Source organism: Lytechinus variegatus, chromosome 16 (assembly GCF_018143015.1).
Source record: "Lytechinus variegatus isolate NC3 chromosome 16, Lvar_3.0, whole genome shotgun sequence".
Classification (NCBI taxonomy): Eukaryota; Metazoa; Echinodermata; class Echinoidea; order Temnopleuroida; family Toxopneustidae; genus Lytechinus; species Lytechinus variegatus.
In genome coordinates, this window is record NC_054755.1 from 4,033,373 (window position 1) to 4,058,507 (window position 25,135).

Sequence of the window (25,135 nt, forward strand, 5' to 3'; positions counted from 1 at the left end):
CTTCTTTGAATTCACTTTCTATCTTCGTCCCTCTCTATCTAACTCTTTTGCAGTCCCCTACCTATTTACTAAAGGTGGTGTCACACCTTGGCGTTTTAGACAGCGTATGCCCGACGTATCAAAATTTCTCTAAAACGTCGGCATACGCTGAACTATGATTTTTTTTTCAACTCTGGGTGTATACTTAGCGTAATCATAACGAGTTGGACGTATACATAACGTATTAGTAACTTATATCGAACGCTTCGTTAACTTATAAGTAACGTATTCCAACGAATGCTTAGCGTTTTGCTGGCGTACACAACTTATGCCCTACGATAGCCTAACTTACGCATAGCGCGCGGCAGCGTATCGAAATTTTGATACGTCGGGCATACGCTGTCTAAAACGCCAAGGTGTGACAGCGCCATTACATACAGTTCTGCCAATAATTTTCAATGGAAATTGATAAAATAGTCAACACATCCCAAGCGTTAAGCCTATCACTTTCTCTTGTTTTCATTGTTACTCAAGTGTTCACAGCAATAACATAAATAGTCGATAAGAAAATAAAACCTATAGAATTCCCGAGGTTTTATTTGAAAGAATAAAGGGATTGAGTGGTTTGAAGTTCAGTACTTCAAGTTCAGTTGGGAAGCGACCTCAGCAATTATTTTATTGAGGAAGATAGTTGCAGCGGATAAAGTATTGTCCATAACCCCGAATTCGAATTTTGACAGCGATATTTCAGGCATCACGTCACTGTGGTCGTCATCGGAGTGATCATCAGTATAATAGTCTGTTAAATCGCTGACAGTTGTGAACGTGTCCTCATCGTCATCGCTGGCGATGCTGGATACATCTGTAATGCTATCATTGTCCATTTCATCCATGAATCTTAGAAGACTCGATGTGGTATCTGATAGCAGCGATTCGTCATCACCCTCAATCGATACTTCATGGTTGGACTGATAAAAGCCGTCGACGCTGTCGTCGTCGTTATCGATTTGCTTGGTGTTCACCGGATAGTACAAGGTACTTTGTAAGCCATCTTCCGAGCTCCACACGGATGTCGTGTCGCTGTAATCATCACTGATATTTGTAGAGTGGAACTGTGTAGCAATCAAAAACATTTAAAAATATATATAATATTAAATTTATGAAAGAGTACTTTGAAAATCAGCGAGAGATAATTAAGGAGAAAATTCCCAGAGTCAAATTTAGGTCTATACTTTTTAAGAAAAGGTAATTTTCATAATATTCTCATAGTCTGGTTTAACACATATTTATCAAACCACTTTTTTGCGTATCCACTGGATCTCGCAGTTCTCCAGGACTGGAGGAAATCAACAGAAGAAGAAGAAGTAGGTTGCCATTTGTTACAGAGAATAGAATTGAAATAGTTATTTTGGCAACAGTGCATGGCTTACCATTTTGAGGGCCTCTGTTGTCAAAGCATTCTTTCGAAAGCCATCGCTGTCATCATCGGTAACTGTAAACAAAGGTAGATTTTTGTTAAACTTGAATAAAAGTTAATTTATAGCACTAATATTTATATTAAACTCAGACATTGGTACTTTATTTCGAGCAATAGCAGAAAAATTGCACTTCGTTTTCGAAATCTGAATTTTATGACATGTATATATTTTTAGAATTATCTTTAAATTGAGCTAACAATAATTTTTGTTTCCATGTCATGTGCGTTTGGGATGGGATCCTGATGAATAATATTATCCATACCTTGGAGGAAACAGCACAATTTTGTCAAATTCTTTCCCATTCTCTTTCGAAGTCGGGAGAAATATCTTCGCATACGTGAAGATCGGTTAGCCATTCTCTTTGAGAGATCTAAAGACAGGAGCAAAGCAAACGTCTTGATCGCAAGGAGAATTCTTAAAGAATGAACCGTTTAGGTTGCTAATGTCAACGGAAACTTGCCAGTTTCTTTGTTACGTATGATGTTGAAAAAGTAGTGTTATTATCGCGTCCCTTCATTGGTCAAAAGTTTGTGTTGTTGCGCAATATTGCTGGAGGGCATTGTTACGTAAGTCAGTGCGCGTAAAACTTTGGAAAATGTTTTGTGATTGGAGGAATGACAGGGATCGTGAATTTCAGTGTTTTACTTCTATGATGATTTTGAATAGACTGGCTATGTCGGGAGAAATCAGAAATCCCCGAAACCATGTCAACAAATGAACAGAAGACAAAACATGTTGACATAGGATGGTGCGAGAATTTAGAGCACTCTTAGATATCAATTTTTTTTAGGAAAAGATCAGCGGAGCTAAAACTAAACATTCATAATAAATACGTAGACCACAAATACGAAGATCTGTTCTCTTTGACATTTTATGAACAGTAGCAATTTTTAAAATGTTTTTAACAGCCACTTTTGGTAGTTTCGCCGAAACAGACGAATCGCTTAATGTTGTAGACACACCAGCTAATTTGGTCCCAAACCACATTCCTCCCAGATTGAGACGAGGGACCATTCATTTTGGAAGGAGGCTTACAAATTTTGAGAGGGCGTTATTTATAGTTCGTTCTAAAGTGAACCCCATGGGCAGAAATTTATCCACAAAGGTAGGGGGACCAGGAGCGGATCCAAGATTTCCCTCTGAAAAATAATTGATAAGCAAAAACTAAACAAACAAAAAATTATCACCCAAAATATAACGTCAATTCGTTCGTCCAAAATAAATTTGACAAGCAAAAAAAAAAAGAAAGGAAAAGAAAAAAAGGTCATCACCCAAAATGGAAGGTACTTTCGTCATTTTTAATGAGGAATTTTTTCCATCCAAAAAGACCACAAATAGTAGGGGCATTTGATATTGTGTCCCCCACCCTTCCAAATGGTAGGATTTGATATTGTGTCCCCCACCCTTCGAAATGGTAGGGGGACGCGTCCCCCCCCCGGATAGTTCGAGGGGAAAAGTGTAGCATTACATCTTATCTTAATGCCTCTGATGATATAATTACTACCCATCTCCTAACTATCCGTTATATCCCTCTTTCACTCCTTTTCTCTTTGTGTGTGTACCCCTATCTCCCCCCCCCCCTCTCTGTCGTTCTCTCTTTCTTTTCCCCTCCCCGGCTCTTCTTTGAATTCACTTTCTATCTTCGTCCCTCTCTATCTAACTCTTTTGCAGTCCCCTTCCTATTTTCTTCCATACAGTTCTGCCAATAATTTTCAAAGGAAATTGATAAAATAGTCAACACCTCCCAAGCGTTAAGCCTATCACTTTCTCTTGTTTTCATTGTTACTCAAGTGTTCACAGCAATAACATAAATAGTCGATAAGAAAATAAAACCTCTAGAATTCCCGGATGGTTTTATTTGAAAGAATAAAGGGATTGAGTGGTTTGAAGTTCAGTACTTCAAGTTCAGTTGGGAAGCGACCTCAGCAATTATTTCATTGAGGAAGATAGTTGCAGCGGATAAAGTATTGTCCATAACCCCGAATTCGACTTTTGACAGTGATATTTCAGGCATGACGTCACTGTTGTCGTCATCGGAGTGATCATCAGTATAATAGTCTGTTAAATCGCTGACAGTTGTGAACGTGTCCTCATCGTCATCGCTGGCGATGCTGGATACATCTGTAATGCTATCATTGTCCATTTCATCCATGAATCTTAGAAGACTCGATGTGGTATCTGATAGCAGCGATTCGTTATCACCCTCAATCGATACTTCATGGTTGGACTGATAAAAGCCGTCGACGCTGTCGTCGTCGTTATCGATTTGCTTGGTGTTCACCGGATAGTACAAGGTACTTTGTAAGCCATCTTCCGAGCTCCACACGGATGTCGTGTCGCTGTAATCATCACTGATATTTGTAGAGTGGAACTGTGTAGCAATCAAAAACATTAAAAAATATATATCAAATTTATGAAAGAGTACTTTGAAAATCAACGAGAGATAATTAAGGAGGAAATTCCCAGAGTCAAATTTAGGTCTATACTTTTTAAGAAAAAGTAATTTTCATAATATTCTCATAGTCTGGTTTATCACATAATTATCAAACCACTTTTTTTGCGTATCCACTGGATCTCGCGGTTCTCCAGGACTGGAGGAAATCAACAGAAGAAGAAGGTTGTCTTTTGTTACAGAGAATAGAATTGAAATAGTTATTTTGGCAACAGTGCATGGCTTACCATTTTGAGGGCCTCTGTTGTCAAAGCATTCTTTCGAAAGCCATCGCTGTCATCCTCGGTATCTGTAAACAAAGGTAGATTTTTGTTAAACTTGAATAAAAGTTAATTTATAGCACTAATATTTATATTAAACTCAGACATTGGTACTTTATTTCGAGCAATAGCAGAAAAATTGCACTTCGTTTTCGAAATCTGAATTTTATGACATATATATATTTTTAGAATTATCTTTAAATTGAGCTAACAATAATTTTTGTTTCCATGTCATGTGCGTTTGGGATGGGATCCTGATGAATAATATTATCCATACCTTGGAGGAAACAGCACAATTTTGTCAAATTCTTTCCCAGTCTCTTTCGAAGTCGGGAGAAATATCTTCGCATACGTGAAGATCGGTTAGCCATTCTCTTTGAGAGATCTAAAGACAGGAGCAAAGCAAACGTCTTGATCGCAAGGAGAATTCTTAAAGAATGAATCGTTTAGGTTGCTAATGTCAACGGAAACTTGCCAGTTTCTTTGTTACGTATGATGTTAAAAAAGTAGTGTTATTATCGCGTCCCTTCATTGGTCAAAAGTTTGTGTTGTTGCGCAATATTGCTGGAGGGCATTGTTACGTAAGTCAGTGCGCGTAAAACTTTGGAAAATGTTTTGTGATTGGAGGAATGACAGGGATCGTGAATTTCAGTATTTTACTTCTTTGATGATTTTGAATAGACTGGCTATGTCGTCGGGAGAAGTAAGAAATCCCCGAAACCATGTCAACAAATGAACAGAAGACAAAACATTTTGACATAGGATGGTGCGAGAATTTAGAGCACCCTTAGATATCAAAATTTGTGAGGAAAGGATCAGCGGGGATAAAACTAGACATTCATAATAACTACGTACACCACAAATGTAAAGATCTGTTCTCTTTGACATTTTATGAACAGCAGCAATAACAGCCACTTTTGGTAGTCTCGCCGAAACAGACGCATCGCTTAATGTTGTAGACACACCAGCTAATCTGGTCCCAAACCACATTCCTCCCAGATTGAGACGAGGGACCATTCATTTTGGAAGGAGGCTTACAAATTTTGAGAGGGCGTTATTTATAGTTCGTTCTAAAGTGAACCCCATGGGCAGAAATTTATCCACAAAGGTAGGGGGACCAGGAGCGGATCCAAGATTTCCCTCTGAAAAATAATTGATCAGCGAAAACTAAGCAAAAAAATTATCACCCAAAATATAACGTCAATTCGTTCTTCCAAAATAAATTTGACAAGCAAAAAAAAAAAAGAAAGAAAGAAAAAGAAAAAAAGGTCATCACCCAAAATGGAAGGTACTTTCGTCATTTTTTAATGAGGTAATTTTTTCCATCCAAAAAGACCACAAATAGTAGGGGCATTTGATATTGTGTCCCCCACCCTTCGAAATGGTAGGGGGACGCGTCCCCCCCCCCCGGATAGTTCGAGGGGAAAAGTGTAGCATTATATCTTATCTTAATGCCTCTGATGATATAATTACTACCCATCTCCTAACTATCCGTTATATCCCTCTTTCACTCCTTTTCTCTTTGTGTGTGTACCCCTATCTCCCCCCTCTCTGTCGTTCTCTCTTTCTTTTCCCCTCCCCGGCTCTTCTTTGAATTCACTTTCTATCTTCGTCCCTCTCTATCTAACTCTTTTGCAGTCCCCTTCCTATTTTCTTACATACAGTTCTGCCAATAATTTTCAAAGGAAATTGATAAAATAGTCAACACCTCCCAAGCGTTAAGCCTATCACTTTCTCTTGTTTTCATTGTTACTCAAGTGTTCACAGCAATAACATAAATAGTCGATAAGAAAATAAAACCTATATAATAGAATTCCCGGATGGTTTTATTTGAAAGAATAAAGGGATTGAGTGGTTTGAAGTTCAGTACTTCAAGTTCAGTTGGGAAGCGACCTCAGCAATTATTTCATTGAGGAAGATAGTTGCAGCGGATAAAGTATTGTCCATAACCCCGAATTCGACTTTTGACAGTGATATTTCAGGCATGACGTCACTGTTGTCGTCATCGGAGTGATCATCAGTATAATAGTCTGTTAAATCGCTGACAGTTGTGAACGTGTCCTCATCGTCATCGCTGGCGATGCTGGATACATCTGTAATGCTATCGTTGTCCATTTCATCCATGAATCTTAGAAGACTCGATGTGGTATCTGATAGCAGCGATTCGTTATCACCCTCAATCGATACTTCATGGTTGGACTGATAAAAGCCGTCGACGCTGTCGTCGTCGTTATCGATTTGCTTGGTGTTCACCGGATAGTACAAGGTACTTTGTAAGCCATCTTCCGAGCTCCACACGGATGTCGTGTCGCTGTAATCATCACTGATATTTGTAGAGTGGAACTGTGTAGCAATCAAAAACATTAAAAAATATATATCAAATTTATGAAAGAGTACTTTGAAAATCAAGGAGAGATAATTAAGGAGGAAATTGAAATTCCCAGAGTCAAATTTAGGTCTATACTTTTTAAGAAAAAGTAATTTTCATAATATTCTCATAGTCTGGTTAATCACATAATTATCAAACCACTTTTTTTGCGTATCCACTGGATCTCGCGGTTCTCCAGGACTGGAGGAAATCAACAGAAGAAGAAGGTTGTCTTTTGTTACAGAGAATAGAATTGAAATAGTTATTTTGGCAACAGTGCATGGCTTACCATTTTGAGGGCCTCTGTTGTCAAAGCATTCTTTCGAAAGCCATCGCTGTCATCCTCGGTATCTGTAAACAAAGGTAGATTTTTGTTAAACTTGAATAAAAGTTAATTTATAGCACTAATATTTATATTAAGCTCAGACATTGGTACATTATTTCGAGCAATAGCAGAAAAATTGCACTTCGTTTCGAAATCTGAATTTTATGACATATATATATTTTTAGAATTATCTTTAAATTGAGCTAACAATAATTTTTGTTTCCATGTCATGTGCGTTTGGGATGGGATCCTGATGAATAATATTATCCATACCTTGGAGGAAACAGCACAATTTTGTCAAATTCTTTCCCAGTCTCTTTCGAAGTCGGGAGAAATATCTTCGCATACGTGAAGATCGGTTAGCCATTCTCTTTGAGAGATCTAAAGACAGGAGCAAAGCAAACGTCTTGATCGCAAGGAGAATTCTTAAAGAATGAACCGTTTAGGTTGCTAATGTCAACGTAAACTTGCCAGTTTCTTTGTTACGTATGATGTTAAAAAAGTAGTGTTATTATCGCGTCCCTTCATTGGTCAAAAGTTTGTGTTGTTGCGCAATATTGCTGGAGGGCATTGTTACGTAAGTCAGTGCGCGTAAAACTTTGGAAAATGTTTTGTGATTGGAGGAATGACAGGGATCGTGAATTTCAGTGTTTTACTTCTATGATGATTTTGAATAGACTGGCTATGTCGGGAGAAGTCAGAAATCCCCGAAACCATGTCAACAAATGAACAGAAGACAAAACATTTTGACATAGGATGGTGCGAGAATTTAGAGCACTCTTAGATATCAAAATTTGTGAGGAAAGGATCAGCGGGGATAAAACTAAACTTTCATAATAACTACGTACACCACAAATGTGAATATCTGTTCTTTTTATAAACAGCAGCATATTTTTTTCATGTTTTAAAATGTCACTTTTGGTAGTCTCGCCAAAACAGACGCATCGCTTTATGCTGTAGACATACCAGTTTACTTGAACTCAAAGCAAATGTCAATGAATAGTGTAAAAAAGATCTTTTGATGATTTGCACTCAGTTTGGGCAGTATGACTGTGGCACTTCTTTAAGGGAAAGTTCAAACTGAAGAAAAATTTGTTGTAAAATAAGCACAAAAAATAATTTAAAAATATTGGAGGTTTGAGAAAAAAAAAAGATTGAGTAATTTATTAGAATTTAAATTTTGAATTTGCTACGTCATTAACGAGCAACTGCCACATAATTATATCATGTAATATAAAATGCATACATTTATATTTTTAGTTGGTTCATGACGACTTATTATTGTTTTCGTTTTAGAAACGGTGTAAAATGATTTATCTATTAATATACTAAAAGTACAGTAAAAACCATTTTCAATTTTCTGAGAAAATGACATTTCATTGATTTTTTACCATACAATAATGCAGAAAAACTGTTTGCATATGACGTCACAAATCAAATAATATAAAATGTTAATATCTCTTATTCTTTGGATTTTTCTCAAACCTTCAGCAATATTTTTTGTTATCTTTTCTGCTATTTTTCAATAAACTTTTAATCAGGGTTAACTTCCCCTTTATGCCGAATAGGAATGACAATAGTCTTGCTGTATCAGACTCGTAAATGCACAGACAATAGCTACAGCGTCTGCTTAGACTTTGGGCACAGACCCATGGCTTTTCGCAATTTGTATAGTGTATAATGCAGCGTCTGAAGTAGTGAGACTAGATTCACAATGTACTGTGGCTAACACAGTCAGAGCCTTTGGCATCTAGTCTTCATTCTAGACCTGTTATTGGTTGAAGTGTCAAATAAGGGTCTGTGCTTGCAAACTACAGGATACCTACAACATTTTCACTTTTACTCGATAAACACACACCATACCATACATAAACCAGCGCACAGAAATGGTTCCCTTTATCAGCAATGTCTTTAATTGCACAATGTTTTAATGACGATATGCCCTTGCAAAATATATAACAGCTTTTGTAGAGGAATTTTGTAAACTCCTTTACAATATACAGTCAATAAAGAACAATAGTTTCAATATTCCAATCAACGCTAGTGCAGTCAGCAACACAATGAATAAGCATTGTAAAAGTATACAAGTACGGTAAAATAGCTTAATTAAAAAAAAAAAACATATTACATGTACTGTATGACAATCTTATTCTCAACAATTTGTGAGACATAGTGGGGAAATTTAAATCTCCCTTAATATGAAATTAACGAAGTGGAAATCACAGAAAACATAAAAAATAATCTACAAAGAACAAGTTTCATCAAAATAATGATGTGAAATGCATGAACAGCTTCAGCAGGTTATTCCAACGAAACAATGAAAATAGGCATTCATTCCTTTGAAGATTTGTTTTTCTTTCCTTCAATCATTTGTATATATATCAACAAAGAATAAGTTCTTTTTTCTTTTCATTATTCTTATTTTTCTCTCTTTTCCCCAAAGAACAACAAAAACAATACACACATAAAATATGTGGTTAAGTGAGTGGCTAAGTAATATAATAGCCCACATTATGTGGTAAATTAGTTCAACTATATAATTACACATTGTCCCATATAAATGTATAGGGTCACTCTTCATCCCATATAACATCAGAATCTATTATTTTCTCATTTTTAAAGGACAAGTCCACCCCAGCAAAAAGTTGATTCGAATAAAAGGAGAAAAATCCAACAAGCATAACACTGTAAATTTCATGAAAGTCGGATGTCAAAATATAAGGAAGTTATGCAATTTAAAGTTTCGCTTATTTTCACATAAGTTATTTGCACATCACGGTTGGTATGCAAATGAGGGAACTGATGACATCATCCACTATTTATTTTGATTTTCAATAAATAAAATATTTTAATTTTCTCCTCATTGTCATGTGAAACAAAGTTTTATTTTCCCATGGGAATTGATTGTTTTAACATTTTGTCGTTCAGACGGTTCAGTCAAGTCGGCCATTCATGTCAAATCTGTAAAAATTGAAATATTGTATAATTCAAACAATAAAATACAAAAGAAAAAGTGAGTGGGGGTCATCAATGACTCTTTCATTTGCATATTACCAAGTCGAGCATCAAACTGTTTCGTGAAAAATAAGCAAAAATTTAAAATCTCATAACTTTCTAATTTTACATCCGATTTTGAGGAAATTTTCAGCGTTGTGCTTAAGTTATTGAATCTTTCTCTTTCTATTCAAATCAACATTTTTCTGGGGTGGACTTGACCTTTAATGATCCTTCATAATAAAAATAATCTGGTTATTTCTAAGGTGATTAATGATAAAATTGTACTTATCTAAGCATAATACAGATTTATTATTAAAGCAGTCCTTGGTAATATCAGATTCAACAAGTCTTTCTTGCATATTACAAAGCATACCCATCTTCCACTCCCTGGGGAGTATTCCAGCCAGTCGCCATTAAGGTCCACACAATACTGGACAAGCTCCAATTACTCTCACATCCTTCCATTTGCCCAATTAGCCCCTACATGGTGTGTGGTTTAACGGATTACAAAAGGATCTTAGGCCGTAGTGGGATTTAAACAAACGACCCACTCGATTACAAGGCGAGAGTCAAAACGACCACATCACAGCTCTTTTACGTTCTCCGTTACCAAAAAGTTGAGGCTTTTTCATAATATGACTTCTACAAAATCACAGTTTAACTGCCAAAATGTTAACAGTGATGAAGTGCTCTGTAAATTGTTCAATCTACTTTTTACATTAGAGAAAAAAACTTTGAAAGAGATATCACTTTATCCTTCTGCTTTTCTTCCAATAAAAAAAATCAAATAATGCATATCAGGGTTTTGTAACCTTATCAAATACCATCATTATTAAATCAATCAATCAATCACCATAAATAAATAAGAACATCAGTTTCCATGATTTATATAAAAATACACTTTATATCAATTTTTGTGCAACTTTGGCAAGCAATCACTGTTGCCAAGTATATCTTGATTTTGAAATACTAACCACTTTGAGCAAGGCACTCACAAACAAACAGGATCCTTCTGAATTAAATACTTGTCACAAAAACTTTAAAATTTGACAGATTTCCTCATTTTATGAAAAACTTCAACATACATACTTCATCAGTATGTAAATTTGTTAATAGCTGTCATCAAATTACTTTCTTTCCGGAAAATGATGTTTCAATATTTTACTTGTACACATAAATGAACAATTACAACTCACATCATAAAAAGACAATATCATTACATTTTATAAACGATTAAATGGGTGTTTGGTTAGTGTGTAAAAGTTCTTTGGCACACATTAATGAATGGAAAAGATGGGACATACATATTCTGTGGAATCACCTATTGAAACAATAATTACACTGATGGCCAATGGTTGAAAAAAACATCATTTATGAATAAAACCACCAGTAAGCCAGGGAAAAAAATTAAATGGGGGCAGGACGATTTAGCCCCCAGAATTCTCAGAAGAGCCCTGGAAACTAAAAAAAAAGGGGAACACTAGAAATCCCCATTCATCACAATGTTAAAGGTAGTAAGCTGTGACACCCCCCCCCAAAAAAAAAAAAAAAGAATAATAGTAAAATAAAAAAATAAAAGAATTAATAAAAATTAAATAAATAAATTAATTAATAAATAAATAAATAATCTTTTTTGCTTGCAGTAAACTGATGTAGAAAACCAAGCATGCACTATAAGAAGTTGATCAATCCGATTTCAAGTGGGCTAATTGAGAACGAGTTTCATTTGGAGTCAATATGACCACGCCTACCCCAATTTAGGCCTAAAAGTTTTAACTGTAAAATGCATTCAAATTTGCGAAAATTGGATATCTTTGCTTCAACATCAACACACACCTAAATTAATCGAACTACAACACCAACAATAAACCATCATCATAATCCAATCCATTCATATCTGAACATGTTATACCAATAAATGATGTGCTTTAGATTATTCATCAGTGTCTTGATAAAATATATGTATTTTTAAGTATGCGAACAAAACAATACCTTACAGGACATTGCTAGAAACTTATTTGTATTTGATTACAACTTTACAATTGGCAGATCAGTTCTATATGAAGAAAATCAATGAATACCTCCTACGACAAGAACACCAGCAAATCAATTGCATGCATTAACATTGATCTAAGGACCTAAAATTTACTTGTAAATGCTAAGCTTTTAATAACGATCCATAAAGTATTTAGTCATAAGAAATTAGAAAATAAGACAGCCAGAGAATCAGATATTTTCTCTAAAAAGGGAAATCAAAGTGTCATTCATGAATCACCTGCAACATGTAGACCCTGGTCTGAAGTTCTTTTAACACAATTACAATGAATGATCTGTCCTGCATGTATGTCAAAATGTAATACAAAAATTGCATGTTGGCATGGTGTTGTGAATGCTAAAAAAAAAAGATGTCTAAGTATAAATCTTTTATTTATGCCACTACTACAAAGAAGTTTATTTTCTGAAAATCACATGATTTTTTTTTCACAAATCCACTCACCATCAATTCGGTAATATTTCTACATATTTTTTTTTCTTTCTTGGCACATCCATAATTCGTATTTGCGAGACACCATCAATCTTTTCAACTGCAAAAGTAATATGAAACATTTATATATAGCACCAATACAGCCCAGTATCATTCATTAATGACTACCTGGACTTCTTGAATCTCACCAGGGGCATGCAACACAAAGGTTGGCAATTAATCGTTGGCTTGCTTTTTGCGACTAATTACACAAAGTAGTCAATGCAATCTTACAACCTACGATGACTACTAAGCTTTGTGTTAAGGGACCCAGGATGTTATAGAAGATACTTAATATTTCTTCACCACCTAATCCTCTTCTTGACCTTTCTAATACCTCTCGTCAACCAACATCATCTCAACTCTGTAGTTTTCTACAAGGGTTGGTAATACTGATTTTGCCATGTTCATCCAATTTCATTTAACCTCTTCATGAAGTGAACCTTTCTCTTCATTTCGTGCCGGACCATGGTTGATCCAAGTCATCTGAACTCGTCCGTTTTCCACCAAGTTTGCAGATTTCATTCTCAATTTGTCATGAAGATTCAATCATTTTCATTTCATCTCTTCACTGACCGACTCTTTGTCTTCTTGACCTTCATCAACGTTACGTTGACCTTCGTTGTCTGGACTCTGTAGTTTTCTACCGAGGTTGTTGATGCGATCTGCTAGTTTCTCTGGGACAGCGTTGACGGCCTTGGCGACCCACTGACGAAGCACCTGGGATGCAACCTCCTGCTGACTTGGTGATAGGTCATAGATAGACTGAGCTGTGTAGAGCTGCATAGGCCACGGGACTAAATAATCACGAGAACAAGATTACAACCAAATCAGAAAAAGAATAAACACTGAAACCTGAAGATAAACCCCACATAAATGTAGATAAGAAGAGTGGTCTCTATGCGCAAGTGGTCTTTCCCACAGATTCCTTTACTACACATTTCATCAGAGAATTCTATTCAAAGGATAGCAAATTTGTTGCCTATATAGATGGGTAGTCCTTCTATACAGGTGGTCACTAAAGCCAGATATTATGACGTAGTCATGTTCACTAGTAAATATGTATGCAAATCGAAATTCCATATTGTGCCCCCCCCCCCTTCATACCAAGGTTGAGGGAAAGCATCAAAGTTTAGGCAAATACCATTCCCATCATATCCACCATAATATCTTAGGTCCATGATTGATAATCGACCCAGGTGAGGTAAATGGCTACCCGCAGGAAGTAATTCCTCAAAAAAGCTGTGTGCACCTGATTAGGTAGCCTAGCTTCGCCAGGTAATAATAATAGCAGGATCTGCTGGGAGAACAGTTTGCAGAACTGAAGTGGCTACCTGGGAAAATATAGCGTTATTATTATTATTATAATAAAATGTGAGCTACAACTTGACTTACTGGTTTCCGATGGCTGCTTTAACACGGCTATCAACATCTTGAGAAGCTGTTCAACAGACTGGGTGTTGATTGATAGACCAATCTGACCAACATTGCCTGGAATACAAGAAATTGGGGAGGGGGGTGGTAAATCAAGATTTTATTACTCATGATTTTACAATGAATACAGCAACATCAATGTTCATTATTCATGAGAAGCTTGTAGGTCAACCACCAATACTCCCCAGGGAGTGCAGGATGTGCACACATTGTGTGCGGGAATGACTGATTGAATCGGATGACCGGGGTAATAATATATCTGTAAAGCACTTAGACACGTCGTTCCAATGTATTAAGTGCTATATAAAAGCAGATTATTATTGTTATTATTATTGTTATTATTATTATTATCATTATTATTATTAATAATTCCTAAGACCAACAAGATAGTATGGGCTGTGAATGAAAACTTAACAATCCACAATACAAAGATATTTTTAACTGAAAAAAAAATGGATTCAGGGCATAGAGGGGGGGGGGGTGAATTAATCAGTAGGACTAAGAGTAAGATCCCAGGATCCCAGGAAAATTTAGTGTTAACTTGATAATTGTAATCACTTTGAAGGAGAACCGCTGTGATTTATGTATGGTGTTGAGTATGCTGTTGTCGACTAATCTCTGGGATGACATGAATGAGTGACTTCATAAGTGTGCACTTTTCATACATGTATTATTTATTTGAAATAGTAAATTCTACCAACATTGACTAGTGTACATACAAAAGTAACAATTTTTAAGTTCAAGAATTTCCAAAATAACAATTATATCATATACAGACAAATTTGCCAAAGTTGCTTTTGATCAGCCGGATGAAACAGCTTTGAATTCATAGGCAAAATTTAACTTACATGTGCATGTACTGTATCATTTTTATTCAATAATCTATAATATGTACATTATTTATCAATTCTTTTATTCATTGTAAACAAACGACTGAACAGAAAAGATGTAATACAATAGAGACATTTTCAACATAATCATTCATGTTTAAGAATGACTAAGCAAAGAAACATTTGTTGGAGGAAAACATCTTCATCCAATATGTGGTGGATGAATATCAAACACATGCATGCATCTTAGAGAATGAGAAATACAAGAATTCCATTGCTATAAACTTACCAATAACTTTCATTACAGCACAAGCACTGGCCAAAGAAGTCATTGATTGCCCTGCTAGACTCCCTTCACCAGGTGTTCCATCCTCTTTCTTCTCAGCACTGCCCTTGGATAGACTCTTGCTCCAGTCTTTTAGAACAGGCCAAAGTTTTTCAATGATGAGCTTGTTGTTTGTCCACTCCCAGCCTTGACAAGAGGCTAGGAGCTCGACGGCCTTAATCGTTTCAAAGCACTTGTTTCCTAGAAGGATCTTTGTGTTATCTGCATATTGAGAACAATACAAGTTAGAGAAAAAACTTGTGAAGTGTACACAGAGGCAGTATGTATGTTAGCTAAATGCAAACCATTTTTTGAAAAACTTTATCTATTTTAATGAACTTGGATCAAAGGTGTTTACACTTTTCCTTATAGAAAAATAAATAGATGCATTGTTTAATGAATAGTGATAATGATCTTGTCAATCTGTATTAAGTATAAGTATTTATCAATTCCCCATCAAACAAAAATTTAAAATGTTTACATGTCAGTGTGAAATAAAGCAGCATGATCATAGAACAGATATTGTTTAAAATTATAAGTAACAATAACAATGAAGAATCCATATAAGGGGACCCCATGTCTGCGCACCTAACAATTTAGAATAATATTCATCATGATTTTTCTTTTCCAGAAAATTTTCAGTTGATAATGTTCCTTCTATTCTTATGAGTATGTGTGCCAAATATCTCATAAAAATTTGAGAAAAATATATGATTTTCTTGAAAAAAAACTGTGTCCAATCATTTTCAGATTAAACATGACAATGGTGCCCCATGTCTGCACACCCATTCACTTTACACACAATTCTGGAATTTCTATGAAAAAGGCTGCATTTTGAGGCTGTCACATGAAATGCCCGAAAATCACCATTTTGAGTCAGAATTTTCAATGAATATCTTTCTATGTATTGCACATCTAAAGTCTGTGGTCGTTGCATATCATTTTGCTAGAATCGCGCAGATACGCGTATGCTCAGACAAGGCGCCCTGCACAGACTTAGGGGATCTTGCCATATACATCAAACAATAGCAATAAGCATATATGTTTAATGTTTTTAATACAGAATTAGCATGAAGGATACCAATACTTCAATAACAGTTAACATCTGAGCAGGTACCTGTTTTAATGTATTTATGATTACATTTTTTTTATGTTCTCATACTTTGTAAATAATTTTGTGTTTATTGTTGGCTGATTTGTATGATACTTTGATTTGTATTATACACTACCAGTCGCCGTCTTTGGCTCACTGCTGCACTGTGAAAGCAGGGAACATTAGTTGGGGCCCACTAGATCTGTTGTTCTCTGCTTTTAAAGTGCAGCAGTGGGTTGCAGAGGGCTGACTGGTGGTGTACTTGTTTGTTTATTTGTATGTAATTTTGAATTGTTATATACGGACATGCTGAAAAACAGCTTGTTAGCTGATCGCATGTTTTTGATCTCTACCGTATTTAAATAAATAATGAAATAAAAATGATATGTAAATGAGACAGTAATGTTTAAAACAAGTGGAATGCCTCTGGCCGTCTCACCTGCATCACGCGGTTCAATATAGCAGCAGTGCTGACTTTGAATACTACTCTAACTCGCACAAGATGTTCAGTGATACATGGTTACTCTTATGTCCACTTTTTATGAACTAGACCAATAAACTTACAGAGATATGATGGTTATTCAACAAAAACCCCAACATGGCCAAAGTTCATTGACCTTACATGACCTTTGACCTTGATCATGTGACCTGAAACTCGAACAGGATGTTCAGTGATACTTGATTACTCTTATGTACAAGTTTCATGAATCAGATCCATAAACTTTCAAAGTTATGATGGTAATTCAACAGATACACCCAATTTGGCCAAAGTTCATTGACCTTTGACCTTGGTCATGTGACCTGAAACGCGCACAGGATGTTCAGTGATACTTGATTACTCTAATGTCCAAGTTTAATGAACTAGACCAATAAACTTTCAAAGTTATGATGGTAATTCAACAGATACCCCGATTCGGCAAAAGTTCATTGACCCTAAATGACCTTTGACCTTAATCATGAGACCTGAAACTTGCACAACATTTTCAGTGATGCTTGATTACTATTGTGTCCAAGTTTCATGAATCAGATCCATAAACTTTCAAAGTTATGATGGGAATTCAACAGATATCCCCAATTCGGCCAAAGTTCATTGACCCTAAATGACCTTTGACCTTGGTCATGTGACGTGAAACTCATGTAGGATGTTCAGTGATACTTGATTAACCTAATGTCCAAGTTTCATGAACTAGGTCCATATATTTTCTAAGTTATGATGACATTTCAAAAACTTAACCTCAGGTTAAGATTTCGATGTTGATTCCTCCAACATGGTCTAAGTTCATTGACCCTAAATGACCTTTGACCTTGGTCATGTGACATGAAACTCTAATAGGATGTTCAGTAATACTTGATTAACCTTATGGCCAAGTTTTATTAACTAGGTCCATATACTTTCTAAGTTATGATGTAATTTCAAAAACTTAACCTCAGGTTAAGATTTGATGTTGACGCCGCCGCCACCGTCGGAAAAGCGGCGCCTATAGTCTCACTTTGCTTCGCAGGTGAGACAAAAATTGGATTTAATTCGATTCAGTATTTATTAATGGTGCAAGCATTCAAGTAGTATTCAGTATTGAACTTAATAATAATAATACATGACATTTATAAGGTGCTTACTACTGTTGTTTCTAAGCGCACTGTGTTCTGTTTATGGTTTGTACTTGGGTTTTTAAAAAATAAATAAATAAATAAAAAAATAAACAAAAAATAAACAAATTAAAAAAAAACAAATAAATAAAAAAATAAAAAAATAAATAAATAAAAATAAATAAATAAAAAAAAAATAATAAAAAAAACTTACTTCTTTGGAATGTTGCTATGTTGGGATCCTTTAGCAATCCTATTAGCCAAGCAGCATGAGCATCTCCCTTTGACTCCCAGGCCATAGGGTTCCACTTGCACAGATGAGAGAAACACTTAATAATCTGTGGGAAAATCGAATACAAATTTAGTCATTACATCAATTCATTTTATTTATTCAGCACTTCAAGAACATTCATTTTTTTATTTTTCGCCTTTAACATTCAAATGAGTTTAGAATCAACATCAATATCAATCCATAAAATGGCGTCACACAGTATTTGCTAGGAGTTTGCCCAATGCATCAGTTGGTGGCCAGAGAAGAGGAGAGCAAACTTAATCACTGTGACCTGATGGTCCCTCCACCCAACCAACCAATGCACTGGGAATATGGGCAAAAATATAGCACAGGGAAAAATTAAAATGACAATTAAAGATAGGGATGGGTAAAAACAATTATAAAATGCTTTATTAGATACTCAAGACAAAAAAATTGTAAATCTTGAAAATCAATGTAATACAGTCCGACCTCTCTTATCCGGACACGTTGGGACCAGCACCAATCCGGATAAGGGATTTATCCGGATCTGGGAGACCCAATATTAAATACACGCAGCTGCCTCCCCAGGCCACCGGCGGTAGCTACACTGCACTATTGTAGTGGGCGTACGGTAAAGACAATATTCACTGCAGAGTCAGTGCAAATTATAGGCAGTGTTTTTTATTGAAATGAAATCGATCGATGGCCAAAACTCTTGGATAATTTACCTGCTAAAATGACTGAGGTATACATCGAGCATACTTCGAAAGAAAGTGAATGACTCGATGAAACCAAGTTTTAAAATGAGATCATCGCGGCGGGTATCGCAGCTTCGCAATGTCAGCCATTGTTCCACTGACTGTAGGCTCAAACATGATAGATGGCGCTGTCCGTATTGAGGCCTAAAGTTAGCTAGCAAGACATGTGTTGTTTTTCCCGCGAATCAAAAAGAGAAACGTGATGAAATGTTTGCGCTGCACCCTGATTTACTGGAAATTATCATTCCTAAAGTTCTTTTGGTGATTTGGGTGAGATATTTTCATGAAAAATATGTTTGGTGTAGGGTGACTATGTTGGGAAATATATGTAATCAGAGTGGGTTTATGTATAGGATTGAGTTTAGATTGAAATCTCATTTCCTCACGTACCTGTACTAGATTAAAAAAAAAAAAATCTCGGCAAGTGTGCGTCCGGATAATAGAGAGATCCGGATAAGGGGAGGCCGGATAAGAGAGTTCGGACTGTAATGATAATAATATTGGTATATTTACTAGTTCTTCATTAATTCAGGCCATAATTTTCTCTCACTAAAACCCTAAAATGCACTACATGTGTGTGCTCAGAATTGATTTAAGTGTCATGAAATCTTTTGGGCTGACATCTTGGCATTTCATATTGCAGTTGCTTGTTAAGTCTCATGCTACTTTACATACAGACCTTTATAAAACAGCCCCCAAGAGAGAAACATTATCAATATTTATGCTTGTATCATCTAATGGAGCATTTCAAGAAACAACTGATTGCAATTTAGGTCCTAAAATCAATCAAAAATCTTGATAATTGTAAATTTGCAGTTGATCAAAGGACTGCTTCTTGCTGTTGCACCATCATGTATACCTTAAAGGTCAAGTCCACCTCAGAATAATGTTGATTTGAATCAATAGAGAAAAATCAGACAAGCACAATGCTGAAGATTTCATCAAAATCGGATGTAAATAAGTTATGACATTTCAAAGTTTCGCTTATTTTTAACAAAAAAGTTATATGAACGAGCCAGTTACATCTAAATGATAAGATTTGATGATGTCACTCACTCACTATTTCTTTTGTTTTTTTATTGTTTGAATTATACAATATTTCAATTTTTACGAATTTGACGATTAAGACCTCCTTGCCTGAAGCACAAATTGTTAAAAAATTGGAATTCCACGTGTTCAGGGAGGAATGAAACTTCATTTCATGTGACAATGATGAGAAAATCAAAATATTTCATATTTCAAACAATAAAAAACAAAAGAAATAGTGAGTGAATGACATCATCGACTCTCTCATTTGGATGTAGCTGGCTCGTTCATGTAACTGTTTTTGTGAAATGAAGCGAAATTTTGAAAATGTCATAACTTTCTTATTTTACATCCGATTTTGATGAAATTTTCAGTGTTACGCTTGTTGAATTTTTCTCGTTTTATTCAAATCAAGTTTTTGTTGGGGTGGACTTGTCCTTTAATTTTCTTTAGCTACAGTTGATCAATTTCTTGTGAATTTTCAACTGAATTCTGCAATTGATTGTACATCTTTTTTTGAACCCCCTCTACAACTCAAGACATGCAATCTACCTCATACATGTATTGCATGCCAAGGAAACAAACACAGTAAAACCTGTGTTTGAAACCACCTGCCTAATATAAAGTCGATTCCGATGGAGCCAAATAAATTGTCTAAAAGTGTCACCTGTCTTTACAGGCCACATTTTATGTTTCCCCGAAGTGGTCATTACAGATAGGTTTCACTTTAATTTTCTATTTCCCTTTGGCTGTGGTTATAGACAAGTTTCACTGTAATTATTTGACATACCTTCTCAGCAGTTTCCCTTATGAAGGAAGTGGTTCCCTTCAGGTCAGAATGAAGTTGGTGCATTACAATGATTTCCAATGTGGACATGAGAGGCTGAACAACACCATCCTACAAAAAAAAGAATAATGAAAGTCATTGCCCTATGAAAACTCTTTAAAAAGGCCTTTTCTCATTTTTCACAGTCCATGAGAGGTATGGAGCAGTAGAGATTGCAGAATCGCAGCTATGCATAGGTAAATTCTGGATGTTATTAAAATGCCATTATTAAAGTTTTCTTCACATCATCATCATCATCACCATCATCATCATCATCATCATCATCATCATCATCATCATCATCATCATCATCACCATCATCATCATTATCATCATCACCATCATCATCATCATCATCATCACCATCATCACCATCATTATCATCATCATCACCATCATCATCATCATCATCATCATCACCATCATCATCATCATCATTATCATCATCATCACCATCATCATCATCACCATCATCATCATCACCATCATCAATAATACCACCATTAACATCACCATCACCACTACCACTATTACTTCAGACATCATCTTATCACTGCCATCAACACAAGGACTACAACCACGATCATCACCATTACTTCAACGATAATCACCATCACCACCACCATCTTCATCATCACCATCACAACTACCACCACTACTATGATTTCAACCACCACCACTACTGCAATAATCACCATCACAACTACCACCACAAACATCATCACAACCATTACCACATCACCACCATCACAACTACCAACAACAATTGCAACCACCACCACTACTGCCACCATCATCATCACAAGTACCACCACAAACATCATCACAACCACCACTACCACCACACCTACCACCACAACTACCACCACTAGTATCATTACGACCACCACCACTACTGCCACCATCACTATCACAGCTACCACTACCAGCACCACCACCATCATCCTCATCATCACCACACCATACCTTCTTCTTGAGAATGCTTGGCCAGACTGCAGCTATGGCCAGTAGCAGATGGTAGCCATTGGGTAGGTTTTCCCTGATGATATCGTAACAGAGTACTCTGGCTCGGCCTATCCAGTCTGTGTTATCAATCAAAAATACATTGAGAACAAAATAAAGCAGTGTACTGGAAATGCACATGCAATAGAATGGATATGTTGCATAAGGTTCTATGCTTTGTTTTTCTTTTCATACATATTTGCATAGTTAAAAGAGAACATATACCTCGACACACATTCAGAGACCCATCTTACAAAGAGTTATGATTGATCTAATCAAGCATCATAAATTTTTCTACAGGAAATTTGCACAATGTTGGTTATAAACAAAGAGAAGCACCGTGAACTCTCAAGAAAACAATTAATGCATGAATATGCATCATAGCTAAAATATATTTTGAACAAACATGCATAATACATGTTGATGGCCGTCCATAGTTGCGATTGATCGGATCAATTGCAACTCTTTCTAAGACGGGCCCTGATCACCAAGTACTATTCACATCGCAGATTTCATGGTACAGGTATGACTCAGAATTCAAAAATAATTGATGAGACTAGATAAAAGCTCAAAAATATTAGGTATTCATAAATTTGTACTCCAGTTTTTTTTAATATAACATTGAACATCTACAATTCACAGATTTTATTGATATATCTTTAGGGATAATCTTTTGGGTGGTCATTTTCAGGACCAATACATGCTCACGTAAGAATACATGTTGTACCCTGAAACCACTACCCTCTTCTTCTTGGCCATGAAAACTTTCAGAAGTTACAAGTCTTTTCAATAATAAAATTACACATATCCTTTCTGCTTTTATTTATCAACAATCTTACAATAAATATACATACATAAATGTGGATTTGTTTCTTTGTACAACCAAAAATATAATTGACAGTCAATTTTACCTGAATCTCTACAAATAGCAGCAAACAGTCGGCTGAACGTCAGAGTCCGGCTTAGGTCAACACCTTCCTGGCTTGCTAATCTTTGCCCAAGTTCGCTTAGCAGTAAATGCATTACATTTCTCTGTGGATAATAAACATGGATAAGAAACATCTAAATATAGAATTCGACTGCATGGTGGCTCTCTTGGCAACATTCCATGGACACGGTAATCCTGGAACATGAAAGGATGGTGTGTTTAAAGGGGAATCCAGCCTTGGCCATAAAATGTTGTGTTGGGAAGGAGAAAAATGGATCAAACAGAATGGTGAAAGTTTGAAAGAAATCGGACAAGCAATAAGAAAGTTGTAGCTGCTTTAAAGTTGAGATCACTAATACTATGTAGATTTCAAATTGGCAACTGGCTGAGTAAATTTTGACAAGGGGCAAGGACAACTTTCCCATAGGCCATGTACTTTATCATCAGGGATTTGTGGTTTTCTCCTAACTACCCATTCCCCTGGGGAAGTAATCTAAATATAACCCAGGTAGTATATTGTTTTATGTCCTCATGAGAGAAAAATCTAATTTGAAATAAAACTTTGGGGCAAAATGACATTTTAGCCATACTATGTATTGGAATACATGGAAGAGTAGTCCTTGCCTTACATCACTATGACATCACATGTGCGGCCAATTTGAAGTCTCCATGGGTATAGTGATTACCAATATTTACAACTTTTAAAAATTCATAACTTTCTTGTTGTTTGTCCAATATTGTTCAAACTTTCACCTATTAACTTGTCTGATATTTCTCTTCCTTATAAAAACATGTTTTTATTTGGGTTGGATTCCCCTTTAAGTGATTTAGGCCTGTATTCTGAAGTCAGGTTTAACTTAGACCATGGTCTAACTCTGTGCTAAAGTTATGGGATGCCAAAAGTGTCAAAATTTGTATTAAGTTGTATGTTTCTTATGTTTACTGTTCTCTTTCCTTATTCATCGATGGTGAATACAATAATCGTTTATACCTTATAGACAATTATGGATGATTTGAGAGCCGAATGAGCTGAAATATGATATCTCTACCGTTAGTGATTTATGTAACAATTGGCTGTCCATACTTAAACCACGACTTTAAACCTGAGCTTAAGTTAAACCTGACTTCAGAGTACGGGCCTTATTTATTCATTTATTCATTGCAACCATGACAGTTAGATTATTGATGAACAGAAACATGCTAGAGTGGTTTGTGTAAAAGTCACCACTCAGTATGATATGATATATTGGCAAACATGGTTACATTTCTATTAATTTGCAGGAACAAACAATTAATTGACGAAATGGATGGAGAGATTAGTACTCACTTTTCTCTTTTCTTTGGTCCATAAGAAGACGGTCTTTGAAATCTGTTCTTCATGTGAAGATATCACCGGCTGCGCTGAAGTGTTACCCACAATGCACTTGGCATAGATCGCCGGAAAAAGGTTCACATTGTTTTGCTCTAAGAACTATTAAAATTGGATGAATCAGAAAGGGAAGGAGAGGTTAACAAAGGATTAGAAGGAAAGGCAAAGATCAAAGAACATTTGAGTGAAATGCGGATATAGGATAGAAGAGTGTGTTCTATTACCAATATATTGTCATTTCTGAATAATAATAATGTTCAACTTTATTTTTATTCATGAATTGTAATAAGGGAAGATGGGAAATTTGCTGTTCGTGTTACGGAATACATGATTTCACGCACTGGTGACTCTCTCTTGTAATACAGTCCCGATGTTACTGACTCTGTGCCTAAGAATATTTTCTAATCATGCACATAGTCATGCATAACTATACCAAACAGCTTTATGAAACACTCACCAGGCGTTACTTCAACTAAATGAGTAATGGCAGTCATCCAGTGAAAGAAAAATAATAATTTCTGGTACAAACTTTTCAATTTGAAGAATTCTTCACATGAATCGCAACTTACCTCAATGATGCATTCACAGATGGTAAAGACCGATTCCTTTGGGCTATGTTCTCTAATCAGACGAAGAACATCATGTAGATGAAGCTTCTTCAGGGTCTTGATTTGGTGAGGAGTAACAGGACCAGGAACCCAGGACTGGTTTGGTCTTTTGAATGAAGCCTTGGCTTGGACCTTCTCTGAGGCTACATCCTGAACTGGGGTCTGGTCTGTGACCACCAGTGACTTTGAGGATTCAGCATGCGTTGTGGAGCATGAAGTCTTGTCAAGATCTTGGGTGTGGTTTACAGGTTCTGGTCCAGTTCCAGGTCCAGAGGTTTTGACGGGTACTTTGAGTGGAGCTGTGACTGGAGGCTTCTGTTTAGAAGCAGGAACAAATCCTGGGAAAACCTGTTCTTTGTTTCTTGGGGCCTGGTCCTTGCCTTGGACCTGGACTGACTGCTGGGCCAGAGTGGCTGGTAACGGTGGCTCACTAGGTACCTTAAACTTAGCTTGGGTTTCACCAGACTCCTTGGGTTAATAAAAGAATGTGGGATTTACAAATACAGAAATAAACACATGTAATTTATTCGAAAATAAAAAATATTCCTAAAGCATATGACAGGAAAAATAGGATAAAATTCTGCAATCAATGTATATTGACTTGCTAAAACTGTGGATCATTGTTTTAAAAATTTTTAATAAACATCAAGCATTATGTGAAAAATTTACAGAAGTAAACATTTACAGAAGTTACAAAATATAATTAGATGTGC

At 35.9% G+C, this 25,135-nt stretch overlaps 4 protein-coding genes across 4 annotated transcripts in view; all 4 read right to left on the reverse strand.

Annotated features, from left to right (window-relative positions):
* Positions 1-611: 611 nt before the first annotated feature.
* LOC121430184 (B3 domain-containing protein At5g60142-like) lies at positions 612-1,452 on the reverse strand. Its single transcript, XM_041627462.1, has 2 exons — positions 1,410-1,452; positions 612-1,091 (listed from the first exon to the last, which is right to left on the reverse strand). Exons 1-2 carry the CDS (start codon positions 1,410-1,412, stop codon positions 612-614), a joined length of 483 nt encoding a protein of 160 aa, XP_041483396.1. The 5' UTR covers positions 1,413-1,452.
* Positions 1,453-3,348: 1,896 nt separating this feature from the next.
* LOC121430185 lies at positions 3,349-4,205 on the reverse strand. Its single transcript, XM_041627463.1, has 2 exons — positions 4,137-4,205; positions 3,349-3,828 (listed from the first exon to the last, which is right to left on the reverse strand). The coding sequence occupies exons 1-2, from the start codon at positions 4,137-4,139 to the stop codon at positions 3,349-3,351; spliced, it is 483 nt and encodes a 160-aa protein (XP_041483397.1). The 5' UTR covers positions 4,140-4,205.
* A 1,827-nt stretch (positions 4,206-6,032) lies between these two features.
* On the reverse strand, positions 6,033-6,953 carry LOC121430186. Its single transcript, XM_041627464.1, has 2 exons — positions 6,827-6,953; positions 6,033-6,512 (listed from the first exon to the last, which is right to left on the reverse strand). Exons 1-2 carry the CDS (start codon positions 6,827-6,829, stop codon positions 6,033-6,035), a joined length of 483 nt encoding a protein of 160 aa, XP_041483398.1. The 5' UTR covers positions 6,830-6,953.
* A 4,631-nt stretch (positions 6,954-11,584) lies between these two features.
* LOC121429501 overlaps positions 11,585-25,135 on the reverse strand; it is a 33,185-nt gene continuing 19,634 nt past the window's right edge. The window contains exons 14-22 of the mRNA XM_041626555.1: positions 24,384-24,890; positions 23,773-23,916; positions 22,429-22,549; positions 21,482-21,597; positions 20,480-20,587; positions 17,867-17,990; positions 14,937-15,194; positions 13,779-13,874; positions 11,585-13,180 (exon numbers count right to left, since the gene is read on the reverse strand). Of these exons, the coding sequence (XP_041482489.1) occupies positions 12,939-13,180; positions 13,779-13,874; positions 14,937-15,194; positions 17,867-17,990; positions 20,480-20,587; positions 21,482-21,597; positions 22,429-22,549; positions 23,773-23,916; positions 24,384-24,890 (1,716 nt within the window). The 3' untranslated portion in view covers positions 11,585-12,938. The remainder of the gene's footprint in view (positions 13,181-13,778; positions 13,875-14,936; positions 15,195-17,866; positions 17,991-20,479; positions 20,588-21,481; positions 21,598-22,428; positions 22,550-23,772; positions 23,917-24,383; positions 24,891-25,135) is intronic.